The sequence below is a fragment of the Grus americana genome, chromosome 5 (assembly GCF_028858705.1).
Source record: "Grus americana isolate bGruAme1 chromosome 5, bGruAme1.mat, whole genome shotgun sequence".
NCBI classification, from domain to species: Eukaryota; Metazoa; Chordata; class Aves; order Gruiformes; family Gruidae; genus Grus; species Grus americana.
The window spans coordinates 64,926,216-64,946,155 of NC_072856.1; the positions used below are offsets into that span (position 1 = coordinate 64,926,216).

Consider the following 19,940-nt stretch of genomic DNA (forward strand, 5'->3'; position numbering starts at 1 on the left):
AACTGAGCATGCCGGTCACAGAGAACACGCTGCTCAGTCGGCAGTGGAGATTGCTGCCGCACCTTCCCTCCACAGCACAAGCACACTCTGGGGAGTGGGTCGCGATGCGGCTGAAGAGGCCGTTGCAAGGAGCCTTGTGGCAGAGACTCACGTTACCACCTGGACAGCGACCAGCCTCCCTCTTCGGAGAGTCCATTCCCTCCAGGAGGTTTACCACGTGCAAAGATGTCAGTAAATCCATTCTTTGAACAAACGCTGCATCTGTGAGTGTCTGTGCATCACTTTGCTGTGGAACCTGGCCATAGGTTGCTGTTGGCCGAGCTGCCACAGAGTCAGGGAGCATTTTGCAGAGGAGCTGATGCAGTGGGCTCTGCTTTCATGATTCACTGGGCTTTGCCTTCCCAGGTGTAGTGTCTTAATCCCAGCAGGCAGCTGCTCCATCACTTTCCCCAGTGGGATGGTGGAGAGCATCTGAAGGCTACAAGCGGGAAAACTTGTGGGCTGAGAGAGGACAGTTTAGTAGGTAAAGCAAGAGCTACACGCCCAGGCAAAGCAGAATAAAGAATTCACTCACTGCTCCCTCTGCCTGCTGCTCACAAGTGGTGTTCCCCAAGGCTCAGTACTGGGGCCAGTTCTCTTTAACATTCTTATATTAAGAGAATATAGAACTATAGACTGGTCAGTCTCACCTCTGGTCCTGGCGAGATCGTGGAGCAGATCCTCCTGGCAACTATGCTCAGGCACATGGAAAACAAGGAGGTGACTGGTCACAGCCAACATGGCTTCACTAAGGGCAAATCATGCCTAGCAAATTTGGTGACCTTCTGTGATGGGGTTACAGCATTGGTGGACGAGGAAAGAGTGACAGACATCATCTGCCTGGACTTATGCAAAGCATTTGACACTGTCCCACATGACATCCTTGTCTCTAAATTGGAGACACATGGATTGGACGGATGGACCACTCAGTGGATGAGGAATTGGCTGGATGGTCGCACTCAAAGAGTCATGGCCAACGGCTCAACGTCCGCGTGGAGATCAGTGACGAGTGGTGTTCCTCAGGGGTCGGTACTGGGACCGGCACTGTTGAACATCTTTGTTGGCGACATGGACAGTGGGATGGAGCGCACCCTCAGCAAGTTTGCCGACGTCACCACGCTTTGTGGTGCGGTCAACACGCTGGAGGGAAGGGAAGCCATCCAGCGGGACCTTGACAGGCTTGAGAGGTGGGCCCGTGCGAACTGCATGAAGTTCAACAAGGCCAAGTGCAAGGTCCTGCACGTGGGTCGGCACAATCCCAAGCACAACTACAGCCTGGGCGGAGAATGGATTGAGAGCAGCTCTGAGGAGAAGGACTTGGGGCTGTTGATTGATGAGAAGCTCAACAGGAGCCGGCAATGTGCGCTTGCAGCCCAGAAAGCCAACCGTATCCTGGGCTGCATCAAAACCAGCGTGGCCAGCAGGCCGAGGGAGGTGATTCTGCCCCTCTACTCTGCTCTTGTGAGACCCCACCTGGAGTACTGCATCAAGCTCTGGGGTCCCCAGTACAAGACAGACATTGAAGTGTTGGGGCGAGTCCAGAGGAGGGCCACGAAGTTGATCCCCTCCCTGCTCCCCATCTCCAGATCCCTCCCTCCCAGCCCCACTGAAGCCCTTCTCTCCCTCCTCCTGCAGGCCATGGCTATCGCAAAATTCTTCGCCCTGCTTGTGCAAAGCATCATCCAGTGCCCGCAGATGGTGGGTGATGAGCTGGATGAGGCCACGCGCGAGCGCATGGAGCAGCGTGCGGAGCATCTGAGCCGGGAGATGACTCGGCTGCTGCAGGAGCTGGAGCAGAGGAGCCTGGAGCAGAGCATCATGGAGCAGAGGACTCAGGAGCAGAGCGGCGTGACCTGGGGAGCCCTGCTCTTTGCTGCCTTGCAGCACTGGCAGTTCTGGGCCATTGCTGGGGTCCTGGTCGTGCTGTTCGGGCTCTGCTGGTTGCTCAGGAAAAGGAGCCATGAGGCAGACAACAGCAGTGACGAGGAGAGCTCCAACAGCGACAGGGAGCAGCTGGAGGAGGAAGAGGAGCAGGAGGATGAAGAAAGTGAAGGAGAAGATCCTGATGATGAGAGGGATCTGGGCAGGATTTTTGCAAAGCGCATCCAGTGGCCAGTGCAGAACCTGTCCTACAGGAGCCGGGTGGTGCAGGAGCTGGTGGGCGACCTCCTCCGTGTCTTCCAAGAACTCTTCTCAAATAGTTTCTTCCCGATGCTGCAGCCAGGCATCAGGGTGGGCAGCACCTTCGAAGGTTGGAGTCCCCATGAGGATGACGCTGTCTATTGCCTGCTCATGCCCCTGAAGCCCCCGCAAGGGCATGCCTTCCACCTGGAGATGAGCACTGCAGGCGATATGCCAGCAAAGGACTCCTGTGTCCGTGTGGAGCTGGAGTGCACCTGCGCAAGGGAGAAGCTGGTGAAGAACATGCTGTGCTTCCTCCACCACTCTGAGGAGGAGCTGAGGAGAAATCAGGGTCCCAGCCTCCTACGCACCCTCTGCACCGACTCCTACCTAGATGTGGAGAAGACTGCCTGCTGGTTCCAGAACTCTGTGAGGTCAGCCTGGGTGGTTTTGCCTCAGTCGCGTCACTACCATATGAAGGTGCTGCCCTCCAGCCGCTCCTGCAAGCTGCAGCTGACAAGTGCGTCCAGGAGAACCCTCTTTGTTGAGATGATCTTTGGGGTGCAGCAAGGCGACTCGGACATCTTCCTGAGCAGCCAGACTACAGAGGCCATCTACGCCTCAAGCACGACGTGGCCAGAGAGCTACGCTGTGGCAGAGGTGAAGTTCTTCAGCTATATAGCCAAGCAGGCCCCGCATGACAGCTTCCACCTCAAATGCCTGCAGCTCTGCGCCCGCATCCTGGTGGGCACAGGCTTTTCCACCTATACCTTCAAGACTGCTATGATGCACCTCCTGATCACCATACCCCTGTCATGCTGGCGCAGGAGGCATTTCCTGCTGCGACTGGAGGATATCATGCGGTACCCGCACTGCTGCCTGGAGAAGAAACACCTCGACCACTTCTTCTTTGGCAATGAGAACATGCCCGAGGAGATCCTCTTGCCCCCAGCCTTCCGAATGGCTGAGCCATTCAACCTCTTCCAGCACCTGGCGCAGGATCCGGCTGCCCATGCCAAGGCGCTGCGTGAATTCGATGAGCTGCAAGATCGGCTTACTAGACTGCTCTTCTATGGACACTGAAAGAGGTCTTCACGCACAGAGCTGCGTTTGTGGGCCTCATGGCTGATGGCAGACAACTACCTCATACAGGAGGGAAAAGGAGGGGAGAATGCAGGACACAGAAAGGAAAGGGAAAACCCTGCGCGGCAGCCCTCTGCCAAGAGCGGCAGCGTTCTCCTCTCAACGGTCCCCCCAGCGCAGCAGCTTGTGATGACCACAGTGGCTACAAAGAAGATGAGTTTCGCCCTGCTTTCCCCTCTCGCTGACTGCAAACAGGATGGCCATGTCACACGGGTCCAGAAACTCTTGCTGGCAGCTCCAGCTGTGCAGGGACCAAGCGACAGGCACCGTTGATGTGCCTCTGTGTGTTCACTGGGTCCGCGTGGAGAATCTACCCATCCTAGACACACCCTGGGGAGAGGATGCTACAGAACTGAGCATGCCGGTCACAGAGAACACGCTGCTCAGTCGGCAGTGGAGATTGCTGCCGCACCTTCCCTCCACAGCACAAGCACACTCTGGGGAGTGGGTCGCGATGCGGCTGAAGAGGCCGTTGCAAGGAGCCTTGTGGCAGAGACTCACGTTACCACCTGGACAGTGACCAGCCTCCCTCTTCGGAGAGTCCATTCCCTCCAGGAGGTTTACCACGTGCAAAGATGTCAGTAAATCCATTCTTTGAACAAACGCTGCATCTGTGAGTGTCTGTGCATCACTTTGCTGTGGAACCTGGCCATAGGTTGCTGTTGGCCGAGCTGCCACAGAGTCAGGGAGCATTTTGCAGAGGAGCTGATGCAGTGGGCTCTGCTTTCATGATTCACTGGGCTTTGCCTTCCCAGGTGTAGTGTCTTAATCCCAGCAGGCAGCTGCTCCATCACTTTCCCCAGTGGGATGGTGGAGAGCATCTGAAGGCTACAAGCGGGAAAACTTGTGGGCTGAGAGAGGACAGTTTAGTAGGTAAAGCAAGAGCTACATGCCCAGGCAAAGCAGAATAAAGAATTCACTCACTGCTCCCTCTGCCTGCTGCTCACAAGTGGTGTTCCCCAAGGCTCAGTACTGGGGCCAGTTCTCTTTAACATTCTTATATTAAGAGAATATAGAACTATAGACTGGTCAGTCTCACCTCTGGTCCTGGCGAGATCGTGGAGCAGATCCTCCTGGCAACTATGCTCAGGCACATGGAAAACAAGGAGGTGACTGGTCACAGCCAACATGGCTTCACTAAGGGCAAATCATGCCTAGCAAATTTGGTGACCTTCTGTGATGGGGTTACAGCATTGGTGGACGAGGAAAGAGTGACAGACATCATCTGCCTGGACTTATGCAAAGCATTTGACACTGTCCCACATGACATCCTTGTCTCTAAATTGGAGACACATGGATTGGACGGATGGACCACTCAGTGGATGAGGAATTGGCTGGATGGTCGCGCTCCAAGAGTCATGGTCAACGGCTCAACGTCCGCGTGGAGATCAGTGACGAGTGGTGTTCCCCAGGGGTCGGTACTGGGACCGGCACTGTTGAACATCTTTGTTGGCGACATGGACAGTGGGATGGAGCGCACCCTCAGCAAGTTTGCCGACGTCACCACGCTTTGTGGTGCGGTCGACACGCTGGAGGGAAGGGAAGCCATCCAGCGGGACCTTGACAGGCTTGAGAGGTGGGCCCGTGCGAACTGCCTGAAGTTCAACAAGGCCAAGTGCAAGGTCCTGCACGTGGGTCGGCACAATCCCACGCACAACTACAGCCTGGGCGGAGAATGGATTGAGAGCAGCTCTGAGGAGAAGGACTTGGGGCTGTTGATTGATGAGAAGCTCAACAGGAGCCGGCAATGTGCGCTTGCAGCCCAGAAAGCCAACCGTATCCTGGGCTGCATCAAAACCAGCGTGGCCAGCAGGCCGAGGGAGGTGATTCTGCCCCTCTACTCTGCTCTTGTGAGACCCCACCTGGAGTACTGCATCAAGCTCTGGGGTCCCCAGTACAAGACAGACATTGAAGTGTTGGGGCGAGTCCAGAGGAGGGCCACGAAGTTGATCCCCTCCCTGCTCCCCATCTCCAGATCCCTCCCTCCCAGCCCCACTGAAGCCCTTCTCTCCCTCCTCCTGCAGGCCATGGCTATCGCAAAATTCTTCGCCCTGCTTGTGCAAAGCATCATCCAGTGCCCGCAGATGGTGGGTGATGAGCTGGATGAGGCCACGCGCGAGCGCATGGAGCAGCGTGCGGAGCATCTGAGCCGGGAGATGACTCGGCTGCTGCAGGAGCTGGAGCAGAGGAGCCTGGAGCAGAGCATCATGGAGCAGAGGACTCAGGAGCAGAGCGGCGTGACCTGGGGAGCCCTGCTCTTTGCTGCCTTGCAGCACTGGCAGTTCTGGGCCATTGCTGGGGTCCTGGTCGTGCTGTTCGGGCTCTGCTGGTTGCTCAGGAAAAGGAGCCATGAGGCAGACAACAGCAGTGACGAGGAGAGCTCCAACAGCGACAGGGAGCAGCTGGAGGAGGAAGAGGAGCAGGAGGATGAAGAAAGTGAAGGAGAAGATCCTGATGATGAGAGGGATCTGGGCAGGATTTTTGCAAAGCGCATCCAGTGGCCAGTGCAGAACCTGTCCTACAGGAGCCGGGTGGTGCAGGAGCTGGTGGGCGACCTCCTCCGTGTCTTCCAAGAACTCTTCTCAAATAGTTTCTTCCCGATGCTGCAGCCAGGCATCAGGGTGGGCAGCACCTTCGAAGGTTGGAGTCCCCATGAGGATGACGCTGTCTATTGCCTGCTCATGCCCCTGAAGCCCCCGCAAGGGCATGCCTTCCACCTGGAGATGAGCACTGCAGGGGATATGCCAGCAAAGGACTCCTGTGTCCGTGTGGAGCTGGAGTGCACCTGCGCAAGGGAGAAGCTGGTGAAGAACATGCTGTGCTTCCTCCACCACTCTGAGGAGGAGCTGAGGAGAAATCAGGGTCCCAGCCTCCTATGCACCCTCTGCACCGACTCCTACCTAGATGTGGAGAAGACTGCCTGCTGGTTCCAGAACTCTGTGAGGTCAGCCTGGGTGGTTTTGCCTCAGTCGCGTCACTACCATATGAAGGTGCTGCCCTCCAGCCGCTCCTGCAAGCTGCAGCTGACAAGTGCGTCCAGGAGAACCCTCTTTGTTGAGATGATCTTTGGGGTGCAGCAAGGCGACTCGGACATCTTCCTGAGCAGCCAGACTACAGAGGCCATCTACGCCTCAAGCACGACGTGGCCAGAGAGCTACGCTGTGGCAGAGGTGAAGTTCTTCAGCTATATAGCCAAGCAGGCCCCGCATGACAGCTTCCACCTCAAATGCCTGCAGCTCTGCACCCGCATCCTGGTGGGCACAGGCTTTTCCACCTATACCTTCAAGACTGCTATGATGCACCTCCTGATCACCATACCCCTGTCATGCTGGCGCAGGAGGCATTTCCTGCTGCGACTGGAGGATATCATGCGGTACCCGCACTGCTGCCTGGAGAAGAAACACCTCGACCACTTCTTCTTTGGCAATGAGAACATGCCCGAGGAGATCCTCTTGCCCCCAGCCTTCCGAATGGCTGAGCCATTCAACCTCTTCCAGCACCTGGCGCAGGATCCGGCTGCCCATGCCAAGGCGCTGCGTGAATTCGATGAGCTGCAAGATCGGCTTACTAGACTGCTCTTCTACGGACACTGAAAGAGGTCTTCACGCACAGAGCTGCGTTTGTGGGCCTCATGGCTGATGGCAGACAACTACCTCATACAGGAGGGAAAAGGAGGGGAGAATGCAGGACACAGAAAGGAAAGGGAAAACCCTGCGCGGCAGCCCTCTGCCAAGAGCGGCAGCGTTCTCCTCTCAACGGTCCCCCCAGCGCAGCAGCTTGTGATGACCACAGTGGCTACAAAGAAGATGAGTTTCGCCCTGCTTTCCCCTCTCGCTGACTGCAAACAGGATGGCCATGTCACACGGGTCCAGAAACTCTTGCTGGCAGCTCCAGCTGTGCAGGGACCAAGCGACAGGCACCGTTGATGTGCCTCTGTGTGTTCAGTGGGTCCGCGTGGAGAATCTACCCATCCTAGACACACCCTGGGGAGAGGATGCTACAGAACTGAGCATGCCGGTCACAGAGAACACGCTGCTCAGTCGGCAGTGGAGATTGCTGCCGCACCTTTCCTTTACAGCACAAGCACACTCTGGGGAGTGGGTCGCGATGCGGCTGAAGAGGCCGTTGCAAGGAGCCTTGTGGCAGAGACTCACGTTACCACCTGGACAGCGACCAGCCTCCCTCTTCGGAGAGTCCATTCCCTCCAGGAGGTTTACCACGTGCAAAGATGTCAGTAAATCCATTCTTTGAACAAACGCTGCATCTGTGAGTGTCTGTGCATCACTTTGCTGTGGAACCTGGCCATAGGTTGCTGTTGGCCGAGCTGCCACAGAGTCAGGGAGCATTTTGCAGAGGAGCTGATGCAGTGGGCTCTGCTTTCATGATTCACTGGGCTTTGCCTTCCCAGGTGTAGTGTCTTAATCCCAGCAGGCAGCTGCTCCATCACTTTCCCCAGTGGGATGGTGGAGAGCATCTGAAGGCTACAAGCGGGAAAACTTGTGGGCTGAGAGAGGACAGTTTAGTAGGTAAAGCAAGAGCTACACGCCCAGGCAAAGCAGAATAAAGAATTCACTCACTGCTCCCTCTGCCTGTTGCTCACAAGTGGTGTTCCCCAAGGCTCAGTACTGGGGCCAGTTCTCTTTAACATTCTTATATTAAGAGAATATAGAACTATAGACTGGTCAGTCTCACCTCTGGTCCTGGCGAGATCGTGGAGCAGATCCTCCTGGCAACTATGCTCAGGCACATGGAAAACAAGGAGGTGACTGGTCACAGCCAACACGGCTTCACTAAGGGCAAATCATGCCTAGCAAATTTGGTGACCTTCTGTGATGGGGTTACAGCATTGGTGGACGAGGAAAGAGTGACAGACATCATCTGCCTGGACTTATGCAAAGCATTTGACACTGTCCCACATGACATCCTTGTCTCTAAATTGGAGACACATGGATTGGACGGATGGACCACTCAGTGGATGAGGAATTGGCTGGATGGTCGCGCTCAAAGAGTCATGGCCAACGGCTCAACGTCCGCGTGGAGATCAGTGACGAGTGGTGTTCCTCAGGGGTCGGTACTGGGACCGGCACTGTTGAACATCTTTGTTGGCGACATGGACAGTGGGATGGAGCGCACCCTCAGCAAGTTTGCCGACGTCACCACGCTTTGTGGTGCGGTCGACACGCTGGAGGGAAGGGAAGCCATCCAGCGGGACCTTGACAGGCTTGAGAGGTGGGCCCGTGCGAACTGCCTGAAGTTCAACAAGGCCAAGTGCAAGGTCCTGCACGTGGGTCGGCACAATCCCACGCACAACTACAGCCTGGGCGGAGAATGGATTGAGAGCAGCTCTGAGGAGAAGGACTTGGGGCTGTTGATTGATGAGAAGCTCAACAGGAGCCGGCAATGTGCGCTTGCAGCCCAGAAAGCCAACCGTATCCTGGGCTGCATCAAAACCAGCGTGGCCAGCAGGCCGAGGGAGGTGATTCTGCCCCTCTACTCTGCTCTTGTGAGACCCCACCTGGAGTACTGCATCAAGCTCTGGGGTCCCCAGTACAAGACAGACATTGAAGTGTTGGGGCGAGTCCAGAGGAGGGCCACGAAGTTGATCCCCTCCCTGCTCCCCATCTCCAGATCCCTCCCTCCCAGCCCCACTGAAGCCCTTCTCTCCCTCCTCCTGCAGGCCATGGCTATCGCAAAATTCTTCGCCCTGCTTGTGCAAAGCATCATCCAGTGCCCGCAGATGGTGGGTGATGAGCTGGATGAGGCCACGCGCGAGCGCATGGAGCAGCGTGCGGAGCATCTGAGCCGGGAGATGACTCGGCTGCTGCAGGAGCTGGAGCAGAGGAGCCTGGAGCAGAGCATCATGGAGCAGAGGACTCAGGAGCAGAGCGGCGTGACCTGGGGAGCCCTGCTCTTTGCTGCCTTGCAGCACTGGCAGTTCTGGGCCATTGCTGGGGTCCTGGTCGTGCTGTTCGGGCTCTGCTGGTTGCTCAGGAAAAGGAGCCATGAGGCAGACAACAGCAGTGACGAGGAGAGCTCCAACAGCGACAGGGAGCAGCTGGAGGAGGAAGAGGAGCAGGAGGATGAAGAAAGTGAAGGAGAAGATCCTGATGATGAGAGGGATCTGGGCAGGATTTTTGCAAAGCGCATCCAGTGGCCAGTGCAGAACCTGTCCTACAGGAGCCGGGTGGTGCAGGAGCTGGTGGGCGACCTCCTCCGTGTCTTCCAAGAACTCTTCTCAAATAGTTTCTTCCCGATGCTGCAGCCAGGCATCAGGGTGGGCAGCACCTTCGAAGGTTGGAGTCCCCATGAGGATGACGCTGTCTATTGCCTGCTCATGCCCCTGAAGCCCCCGCAAGGGCATGCCTTCCACCTGGAGATGAGCACTGCAGGCGATATGCCAGCAAAGGACTCCTGTGTCCGTGTGGAGCTGGAGTGCACCTGCGCAAGGGAGAAGCTGGTGAAGAACATGCTGTGCTTCCTCCACCACTCTGAGGAGGAGCTGAGGAGAAATCAGGGTCCCAGCCTCCTACGCACCCTCTGCACCGACTCCTACCTAGATGTGGAGAAGACTGCCTGCTGGTTCCAGAACTCTGTGAGGTCAGCCTGGGTGGTTTTGCCTCAGTCGCGTCACTACCATATGAAGGTGCTGCCCTCCAGCCGCTCCTGCAAGCTGCAGCTGACAAGTGCGTCCAGGAGAACCCTCTTTGTTGAGATGATCTTTGGGGTGCAGCAAGGCGACTCGGACATCTTCCTGAGCAGCCAGACTACAGAGGCCATCTACGCCTCAAGCACGACGTGGCCAGAGAGCTACGCTGTGGCAGAGGTGAAGTTCTTCAGCTATATAGCCAAGCAGGCCCCGCATGACAGCTTCCACCTCAAATGCCTGCAGCTCTGCGCCCGCATCCTGGTGGGCACAGGCTTTTCCACCTATACCTTCAAGACTGCTATGATGCACCTCCTGATCACCATACCCCTGTCATGCTGGCGCAGGAGGCATTTCCTGCTGCGACTGGAGGATATCATGCGGTACCCGCACTGCTGCCTGGAGAAGAAACACCTCGACCACTTCTTCTTTGGCAATGAGAACATGCCCGAGGAGATCCTCTTGCCCCCAGCCTTCCGAATGGCTGAGCCATTCAACCTCTTCCAGCACCTGGCGCAGGATCCGGCTGCCCATGCCAAGGCGCTGCGTGAATTCGATGAGCTGCAAGATCGGCTTACTAGACTGCTCTTCTACGGACACTGAAAGAGGTCTTCACGCACAGAGCTGCGTTTGTGGGCCTCATGGCTGATGGCAGACAACTACCTCATACAGGAGGGAAAAGGAGGGGAGAATGCAGGACACAGAAAGGAAAGGGAAAACCCTGCGCGGCAGCCCTCTGCCAAGAGCGGCAGCGTTCTCCTCTCAACGGTCCCCCCAGCGCAGCAGACGGTGATGACCACAGTGGCTACAAAGAAGATGAGTTTCGCCCTGCTTTCCCCTCTCGCTGACTGCAAACAGGATGGCCATGTCACACGGGTCCAGAAACTCTTGCTGGCAGCTCCAGCTGTGCAGGGACCAAGCGACAGGCACCGTTGATGTGCCTCTGTGTGTTCAGTGGGTCCGCGTGGAGAATCTACCCATCCTAGACACACCCTGGGGAGAGGATGCTACAGAACTGAGCATGCCGGTCACAGAGAACACGCTGCTCAGTCGGCAGTGGAGATTGCTGCCGCACCTTTCCTTTACAGCACAAGCACACTCTGGGGAGTGGGTCGCGATGCGGCTGAAGAGGCCGTTGCAAGGAGCCTTGTGGCAGAGACTCACGTTACCACCTGGACAGCGACCAGCCTCCCTCTTCGGAGAGTCCATTCCCTCCAGGAGGTTTACCACGTGCAAAGATGTCAGTAAATCCATTCTTTGAACAAACGCTGCATCTGTGAGTGTCTGTGCATCACTTTGCTGTGGAACCTGGCCATAGGTTGCTGTTGGCCGAGCTGCCACAGAGTCAGGGAGCATTTTGCAGAGGAGCTGATGCAGTGGGCTCTGCTTTCATGATTCACTGGGCTTTGCCTTCCCAGGTGTAGTGTGTTAATCCCAGCAGGCAGCTGCTCCATCACTTTCCCCAGTGGGATGGTGGAGAGCATCTGAAGGCTACAAGCGGGAAAACTTGTGGGCTGAGAGAGGACAGTTTAGTAGGTAAAGCAAGAGCTACACGCCCAGGCAAAGCAGAATAAAGAATTCACTCACTGCTCCCTCTGCCTGCTGCTCACAAGTGGTGTTCCCCAAGGCTCAGTACTGGGGCCAGTTCTCTTTAACATTCTTATATTAAGAGAATATAGAACTATAGACTGGTCAGTCTCACCTCTGGTCCTGGCGAGATCGTGGAGCAGATCCTCCTGGCAACTATGCTCAGGCACATGGAAAACAAGGAGGTGACTGGTCACAGCCAACACGGCTTCACTAAGGGCAAATCATGCCTAGCAAATTTGGTGACCTTCTGTGATGGGGTTACAGCATTGGTGGACGAGGAAAGAGTGACAGACATCATCTGCCTGGACTTATGCAAAGCATTTGACACTGTCCCACATGACATCCTTGTCTCTAAATTGGAGACACATGGATTGGACGGATGGACCACTCAGTGGATGAGGAATTGGCTGGATGGTCGCGCTCAAAGAGTCATGGCCAACGGCTCAACGTCCGCGTGGAGATCAGTGACGAGTGGTGTTCCTCAGGGGTCGGTACTGGGACCGGCACTGTTGAACATCTTTGTTGGCGACATGGACAGTGGGATGGAGCGCACCCTCAGCAAGTTTGCCGACGTCACCACGCTTTGTGGTGCGGTCGACACGCTGGAGGGAAGGGAAGCCATCCAGCGGGACCTTGACAGGCTTGAGAGGTGGGCCCGTGCGAACTGCCTGAAGTTCAACAAGGCCAAGTGCAAGGTCCTGCACGTGGGTCGGCACAATCCCACGCACAACTACAGCCTGGGCGGAGAATGGATTGAGAGCAGCTCTGAGGAGAAGGACTTGGGGCTGTTGATTGATGAGAAGCTCAACAGGAGCCGGCAATGTGCGCTTGCAGCCCAGAAAGCCAACCGTATCCTGGGCTGCATCAAAACCAGCGTGGCCAGCAGGCCGAGGGAGGTGATTCTGCCCCTCTACTCTGCTCTTGTGAGACCCCACCTGGAGTACTGCATCAAGCTCTGGGGTCCCCAGTACAAGACAGACATTGAAGTGTTGGGGCGAGTCCAGAGGAGGGCCACGAAGTTGATCCCCTCCCTGCTCCCCATCTCCAGATCCCTCCCTCCCAGCCCCACTGAAGCCCTTCTCTCCCTCCTCCTGCAGGCCATGGCTATCGCAAAATTCTTCGCCCTGCTTGTGCAAAGCATCATCCAGTGCCCGCAGATGGTGGGTGATGAGCTGGATGAGGCCACGCGCGAGCGCATGGAGCAGCGTGCGGAGCATCTGAGCCGGGAGATGACTCGGCTGCTGCAGGAGCTGGAGCAGAGGAGCCTGGAGCAGAGCATCATGGAGCAGAGGACTCAGGAGCAGAGCGGCGTGACCTGGGGAGCCCTGCTCTTTGCTGCCTTGCAGCACTGGCAGTTCTGGGCCATTGCTGGGGTCCTGGTCGTGCTGTTCGGGCTCTGCTGGTTGCTCAGGAAAAGGAGCCATGAGGCAGACAACAGCAGTGACGAGGAGAGCTCCAACAGCGACAGGGAGCAGCTGGAGGAGGAAGAGGAGCAGGAGGATGAAGAAAGTGAAGGAGAAGATCCTGATGATGAGAGGGATCTGGGCAGGATTTTTGCAAAGCGCATCCAGTGGCCAGTGCAGAACCTGTCCTACAGGAGCCGGGTGGTGCAGGAGCTGGTGGGCGACCTCCTCCGTGTCTTCCAAGAACTCTTCTCAAATAGTTTCTTCCCGATGCTGCAGCCAGGCATCAGGGTGGGCAGCACCTTCGAAGGTTGGAGTCCCCATGAGGATGACGCTGTCTATTGCCTGCTCATGCCCCTGAAGCCCCCGCAAGGGCATGCCTTCCACCTGGAGATGAGCACTGCAGGGGATATGCCAGCAAAGGACTCCTGTGTCCGTGTGGAGCTGGAGTGCACCTGCGCAAGGGAGAAGCTGGTGAAGAACATGCTGTGCTTCCTCCACCACTCTGAGGAGGAGCTGAGGAGAAATCAGGGTCCCAGCCTCCTACGCACCCTCTGCACCGACTCCTACCTAGATGTGGAGAAGACTGCCTGCTGGTTCCAGAACTCTGTGAGGTCAGCCTGGGTGGTTTTGCCTCAGTCGCGTCACTACCATATGAAGGTGCTGCCCTCCAGCCGCTCCTGCAAGCTGCAGCTGACAAGTGCGTCCAGGAGAACCCTCTTTGTTGAGATGATCTTTGGGGTGCAGCAAGGCGACTCGGACATCTTCCTGAGCAGCCAGACTACAGAGGCCATCTACGCCTCAAGCACGACGTGGCCAGAGAGCTACGCTGTGGCAGAGGTGAAGTTCTTCAGCTATATAGCCAAGCAGGCCCTGCATGACAGCTTCCACCTCAAATGCCTGCAGCTCTGCGCCCGCATCCTGGTGGGCACAGGCTTTTCCACCTATACCTTCAAGACTGCTATGATGCACCTCCTGATCACCATACCCCTGTCATGCTGGCGCAGGAGGCATTTCCTGCTGCGACTGGAGGATATCATGCGGTACCCGCACTGCTGCCTGGAGAAGAAACACCTCGACCACTTCTTCTTTGGCAATGAGAACATGCCCGAGGAGATCCTCTTGCCCCCAGCCTTCCGAATGGCTGAGCCATTCAACCTCTTCCAGCACCTGGCGCAGGATCCGGCTGCCCATGCCAAGGCGCTGCGTGAATTCGATGAGCTGCAAGATCGGCTTACTAGACTGCTCTTCTACGGACACTGAAAGAGGTCTTCACGCACAGAGCTGCGTTTGTGGGCCTCATGGCTGATGGCAGACAACTACCTCATACAGGAGGGAAAAGGAGGGGAGAATGCAGGACACAGAAAGGAAAGGGAAAACCCTGCGCGGCAGCCCTCTGCCAAGAGCGGCAGCGTTCTCCTCTCAACGGTCCCCCCAGCGCAGCAGACGGTGATGACCACAGTGGCTACAAAGAAGATGAGTTTCGCCCTGCTTTCCCCTCTCGCTGACTGCAAACAGGATGGCCATGTCACACGGGTCCAGAAACTCTTGCTGGCAGCTCCAGCTGTGCAGGGACCAAGCGACAGGCACCGTTGATGTGCCTCTGTGTGTTCAGTGGGTCCGCGTGGAGAATCTACCCATCCTAGACACACCCTGGGGAGAGGATGCTACAGAACTGAGCATGCCGGTCACAGAGAACACGCTGCTCAGTCGGCAGTGGAGATTGCTGCCGCACCTTTCCTTTACAGCACAAGCACACTCTGGGGAGTGGGTCGCGATGCGGCTGAAGAGGCCGTTGCAAGGAGCCTTGTGGCAGAGACTCACGTTACCACCTGGACAGCGACCAGCCTCCCTCTTCGGAGAGTCCATTCCCTCCAGGAGGTTTACCACGTGCAAAGATGTCAGTAAATCCATTCTTTGAACAAACGCTGCATCTGTGAGTGTCTGTGCATCACTTTGCTGTGGAACCTGGCCATAGGTTGCTGTTGGCCGAGCTGCCACAGAGTCAGGGAGCATTTTGCAGAGGAGCTGATGCAGTGGGCTCTGCTTTCATGATTCACTGGGCTTTGCCTTCCCAGGTGTAGTGTCTTAATCCCAGCAGGCAGCTGCTCCATCACTTTCCCCAGTGGGATGGTGGAGAGCATCTGAAGGCTACAAGCGGGAAAACTTGTGGGCTGAGAGAGGACAGTTTAGTAGGTAAAGCAAGAGCTACACGCCCAGGCAAAGCAGAATAAAGAATTCACTCACTGCTCCCTCTGCCTGCTGCTCACAAGTGGTGTTCCCCAAGGCTCAGTACTGGGGCCAGTTCTCTTTAACATTCTTATATTAAGAGAATATAGAACTATAGACTGGTCAGTCTCACCTCTGGTCCTGGCGAGATCGTGGAGCAGATCCTCCTGGCAACTATGCTCAGGCACATGGAAAACAAGGAGGTGACTGGTCACAGCCAACACGGCTTCACTAAGGGCAAATCATGCCTAGCAAATTTGGTGACCTTCTGTGATGGGGTTACAGCATTGGTGGACGAGGAAAGAGTGACAGACATCATCTGCCTGGACTTATGCAAAGCATTTGACACTGTCCCACATGACATCCTTGTCTCTAAATTGGAGACACATGGATTGGACGGATGGACCACTCAGTGGATGAGGAATTGGCTGGATGGTCGCGCTCAAAGAGTCATGGCCAACGGCTCAACGTCCGCGTGGAGATCAGTGACGAGTGGTGTTCCTCAGGGGTCGGTACTGGGACCGGCACTGTTGAACATCTTTGTTGGCGACATGGACAGTGGGATGGAGCGCACCCTCAGCAAGTTTGCCGACGTCACCACGCTTTGTGGTGCGGTCGACACGCTGGAGGGAAGGGAAGCCATCCAGCGGGACCTTGACAGGCTTGAGAGGTGGGCCCGTGCGAACTGCATGAAGTTCAACAAGGCCAAGTGCAAGGTCCTGCACGTGGGTCGGCACAATCCCACGCACAACTACAGCCTGGGCGGAGAATGGATTGAGAGCAGCTCTGAGGAGAAGGACTTGGGGCTGTTGATTGATGAGAAGCTCAACAGGAGCCGGCAATGTGCGCTTGCAGCCCAGAAAGCCAACCGTATCCTGGGCTGCATCAAAACCAGCGTGGCCAGCAGGCCGAGGGAGGTGATTCTGCCCCTCTACTCTGCTCTTGTGAGACCCCACCTGGAGTACTGCATCAAGCTCTGGGGTCCCCAGTACAAGACAGACATTGAAGTGTTGGGGCGAGTCCAGAGGAGGGCCACGAAGTTGATCCCCTCCCTGCTCCCCATCTCCAGATCCCTCCCTCCCAGCCCCACTGAAGCCCTTCTCTCCCTCCTCCTGCAGGCCATGGCTATCGCAAAATTCTTCGCCCTGCTTGTGCAAAGCATCATCCAGTGCCCGCAGATGGTGGGTGATGAGCTGGATGAGGCCACGCGCGAGCGCATGGAGCAGCGTGCGGAGCATCTGAGCCGGGAGATGACTCGGCTGCTGCAGGAGCTGGAGCAGAGGAGCCTGGAGCAGAGCATCATGGAGCAGAGGACTCAGGAGCAGAGCGGCGTGACCTGGGGAGCCCTGCTCTTTGCTGCCTTGCAGCACTGGCAGTTCTGGGCCATTGCTGGGGTCCTGGTCGTGCTGTTCGGGCTCTGCTGGTTGCTCAGGAAAAGGAGCCATGAGGCAGACAACAGCAGTGACGAGGAGAGCTCCAACAGCGACAGGGAGCAGCTGGAGGAGGAAGAGGAGCAGGAGGATGAAGAAAGTGAAGGAGAAGATCCTGATGATGAGAGGGATCTGGGCAGGATTTTTGCAAAGCGCATCCAGTGGCCAGTGCAGAACCTGTCCTACAGGAGCCGGGTGGTGCAGGAGCTGGTGGGCGACCTCCTCCGTGTCTTCCAAGAACTCTTCTCAAATAGTTTCTTCCCGATGCTGCAGCCAGGCATCAGGGTGGGCAGCACCTTCGAAGGTTGGAGTCCCCATGAGGATGACGCTGTCTATTGCCTGCTCATGCCCCTGAAGCCCCCGCAAGGGCATGCCTTCCACCTGGAGATGAGCACTGCAGGCGATATGCCAGCAAAGGACTCCTGTGTCCGTGTGGAGCTGGAGTGCACCTGCGCAAGGGAGAAGCTGGTGAAGAACATGCTGTGCTTCCTCCACCACTCTGAGGAGGAGCTGAGGAGAAATCAGGGTCCCAGCCTCCTACGCACCCTCTGCACCGACTCCTACCTAGATGTGGAGAAGACTGCCTGCTGGTTCCAGAACTCTGTGAGGTCAGCCTGGGTGGTTTTGCCTCAGTCGCGTCACTACCATATGAAGGTGCTGCCCTCCAGCCGCTCCTGCAAGCTGCAGCTGACAAGTGCGTCCAGGAGAACCCTCTTTGTTGAGATGATCTTTGGGGTGCAGCAAGGCGACTCGGACATCTTCCTGAGCAGCCAGACTACAGAGGCCATCTACGCCTCAAGCACGACGTGGCCAGAGAGCTACGCTGTGGCAGAGGTGAAGTTCTTCAGCTATATAGCCAAGCAGGCCCCGCATGACAGCTTCCACCTCAAATGCCTGCAGCTCTGCGCCCGCATCCTGGTGGGCACAGGCTTTTCCACCTATACCTTCAAGACTGCTATGATGCACCTCCTGATCACCATACCCCTGTCATGCTGGCGCAGGAGGCATTTCCTGCTGCGACTGGAGGATATCATGCGGTACCCGCACTGCTGCCTGGAGAAGAAACACCTCGACCACTTCTTCTTTGGCAATGAGAACATGCCCGAGGAGATCCTCTTGCCCCCAGCCTTCCGAATGGCTGAGCCATTCAACCTCTTCCAGCACCTGGCGCAGGATCCGGCTGCCCATGCCAAGGCGCTGCGTGAATTCGATGAGCTGCAAGATCGGCTTACTAGACTGCTCTTCTACGGACACTGAAAGAGGTCTTCACGCACAGAGCTGCGTTTGTGGGCCTCATGGCTGATGGCAGACAACTACCTCATACAGGAGGGAAAAGGAGGGGAGAATGCAGGACACAGAAAGGAAAGGGAAAACCCTGCGCGGCAGCCCTCTGCCAAGAGCGGCAGCGTTCTCCTCTCAACGGTCCCCCCAGCACAGCAGACGGTGATGACCACAGTGGCTACAAAGAAGATGAGTTTCGCCCTGCTTTCCCCTCTCGCTGACTGCAAACAGGATGGCCATGTCACACGGGTCCAGAAACTCTTGCTGGCAGCTCCAGCTGTGCAGGGACCAAGCGACAGGCACCGTTGATGTGCCTCTGTGTGTTCAGTGGGTCCGCGTGGAGAATCTACCCATCCTAGACACACCCTGGGGAGAGGATGCTACAGAACTGAGCATGCCGGTCACAGAGAACACGCTGCTCAGTCGGCAGTGGAGATTGCTGCCGCACCTTTCCTTTACAGCACAAGCACACTCTGGGGAGTGGGTCGCGATGCGGCTGAAGAGGCCGTTGCAAGGAGCCTTGTGGCAGAGACTCACGTTACCACCTGGACAGCGACCAGCCTCCCTCTTCGGAGAGTCCATTCCCTCCAGGAGGTTTACCACGTGCAAAGATGTCAGTAAATCCATTCTTTGAACAAACGCTGCATCTGTGAGTGTCTGTGCATCACTTTGCTGTGGAACCTGGCCATAGGTTGCTGTTGGCCGAGCTGCCACAGAGTCAGGGAGCATTTTGCAGAGGAGCTGATGCAGTGGGCTCTGCTTTCATGATTCACTGGGCTTTGCCTTCCCAGGTGTAGTGTCTTAATCCCAGCAGGCAGCTGCTCCATCACTTTCCCCAGTGGGATGGTGGAGAGCATCTGAAGGCTACAAGCGGGAAAACTTGTGGGCTGAGAGAGGACAGTTTAGTAGGTAAAGCAAGAGCTACACGCCCAGGCAAAGCAGAATAAAGAATTCACTCACTGCTCCCTCTGCCTGCTGCTCACAAGTGGTGTTCCCCAAGGCTCAGTACTGGGGCCAGTTCTCTTTAACATTCTTATATTAAGAGAATATAGAACTATAGACTGGTCAGTCTCACCTCTGGTCCTGGCGAGATCGTGGAGCAGATCCTCCTGGCAACTATGCTCAGGCACATGGAAAACAAGGAGGTGACTGGTCACAGCCAACACGGCTTCACTAAGGGCAAATCATGCCTAGCAAATTTGGTGACCTTCTGTGATGGGGTTACAGCATTGGTGGACGAGGAAAGAGTGACAGACATCATCTGCCTGGACTTATGCAAAGCATTTGACACTGTCCCACATGACATCCTTGTCTCTAAATTGGAGACACATGGATTGGACGGATGGACCACTCAGTGGATGAGGAATTGGCTGGATGGTCGCGCTCAAAGAGTCATGGCCAACGGCTCAACGTCCGCGTGGAGATCAGTGACGAGTGGTGTTCCTCAGGGGTCGGTACTGGGACCGGCACTGTTGAACATCTTTGTTGGCGACATGGACAGTGGGATGGAGCGCACCCTCAGCAAGTTTGCCGACGTCACCACGCTTTGTGGTGCGGTCGACACGCTGGAGGGAAGGGAAGCCATCCAGCGGGACCTTGACAGGCTTGAGAGGTGGGCCCGTGCGAACTGCCTGAAGTTCAACAAGGCCAAGTGCAAGGTCTTGCACGTGGGTCGGCACAATCCCACGCACAACTACAGCCTGGGCGGAGAATGGATTGAGAGCAGCTCTGAGGAGAAGGACTTGGGGCTGTTGATTGATGAGAAGCTCAACAGGAGCCGGCAATGTGCGCTTGCAGCCCAGAAAGCCAACCGTATCCTGGGCTGCATCAAAACCAGCGTGGCCAGCAGGCCGAGGGAGGTGATTCTGCCCCTCTACTCTGCTCTTGTGAGACCCCACCTGGAGTACTGCATCAAGCTCTGGGGTCCCCAGTACAAGACAGACATTGAAGTGTTGGGGCGAGTCCAGAGGAGGGCCACGAAGTTGATCCCCTCCCTGCTCCCCATCTCCAGATCCCTCCCTCCCAGCCCCACTGAAGCCCTTCTCTCCCTCCTCCTGCAGG

The 19,940-nt window shown here is 56.5% G+C and overlaps 5 protein-coding genes across 5 annotated transcripts; all 5 read left to right on the plus strand.

Annotated features, from left to right (window-relative positions):
* Positions 1-1,677: 1,677 nt before the first annotated feature.
* LOC129207237 (inositol 1,4,5-trisphosphate receptor-interacting protein-like 1) lies at positions 1,678-3,243 on the plus strand. Its single transcript, XM_054827908.1, has one exon. The coding sequence runs from the start codon at positions 1,678-1,680 to the stop codon at positions 3,241-3,243; it is 1,566 nt and encodes a 521-aa protein (XP_054683883.1).
* A 2,087-nt stretch (positions 3,244-5,330) lies between these two features.
* On the plus strand, positions 5,331-6,896 carry LOC129207246 (inositol 1,4,5-trisphosphate receptor-interacting protein-like 1). Its single transcript, XM_054827916.1, has one exon. It carries the CDS (start codon positions 5,331-5,333, stop codon positions 6,894-6,896), a length of 1,566 nt encoding a protein of 521 aa, XP_054683891.1.
* A 2,087-nt stretch (positions 6,897-8,983) lies between these two features.
* On the plus strand, positions 8,984-10,549 carry LOC129207238 (inositol 1,4,5-trisphosphate receptor-interacting protein-like 1). The gene has a single exon (XM_054827909.1). It carries the CDS (start codon positions 8,984-8,986, stop codon positions 10,547-10,549), a length of 1,566 nt encoding a protein of 521 aa, XP_054683884.1.
* Positions 10,550-12,636: 2,087 nt separating this feature from the next.
* On the plus strand, positions 12,637-14,202 carry LOC129207239 (inositol 1,4,5-trisphosphate receptor-interacting protein-like 1). The gene has a single exon (XM_054827910.1). It carries the CDS (start codon positions 12,637-12,639, stop codon positions 14,200-14,202), a length of 1,566 nt encoding a protein of 521 aa, XP_054683885.1.
* Positions 14,203-16,289: 2,087 nt separating this feature from the next.
* On the plus strand, positions 16,290-17,855 carry LOC129207241 (inositol 1,4,5-trisphosphate receptor-interacting protein-like 1). The gene has a single exon (XM_054827911.1). The coding sequence runs from the start codon at positions 16,290-16,292 to the stop codon at positions 17,853-17,855; it is 1,566 nt and encodes a 521-aa protein (XP_054683886.1).
* The last annotated feature ends 2,085 nt before the right edge of the window (positions 17,856-19,940 follow it).

Bases quoted from the DNA above. Each gene is read 5' to 3' on its own strand.
- LOC129207237 (XM_054827908.1), top strand. From the start codon at position 1,678: ATGGCTATCGCAAAATTCTTCGCCCTGCTTGTGCAAAGCATCATCCAG.
- LOC129207246 (XM_054827916.1), top strand. From the start codon at position 5,331: ATGGCTATCGCAAAATTCTTCGCCCTGCTTGTGCAAAGCATCATCCAG.
- LOC129207238 (XM_054827909.1), top strand. From the start codon at position 8,984: ATGGCTATCGCAAAATTCTTCGCCCTGCTTGTGCAAAGCATCATCCAG.
- LOC129207239 (XM_054827910.1), top strand. From the start codon at position 12,637: ATGGCTATCGCAAAATTCTTCGCCCTGCTTGTGCAAAGCATCATCCAG.
- LOC129207241 (XM_054827911.1), top strand. From the start codon at position 16,290: ATGGCTATCGCAAAATTCTTCGCCCTGCTTGTGCAAAGCATCATCCAG.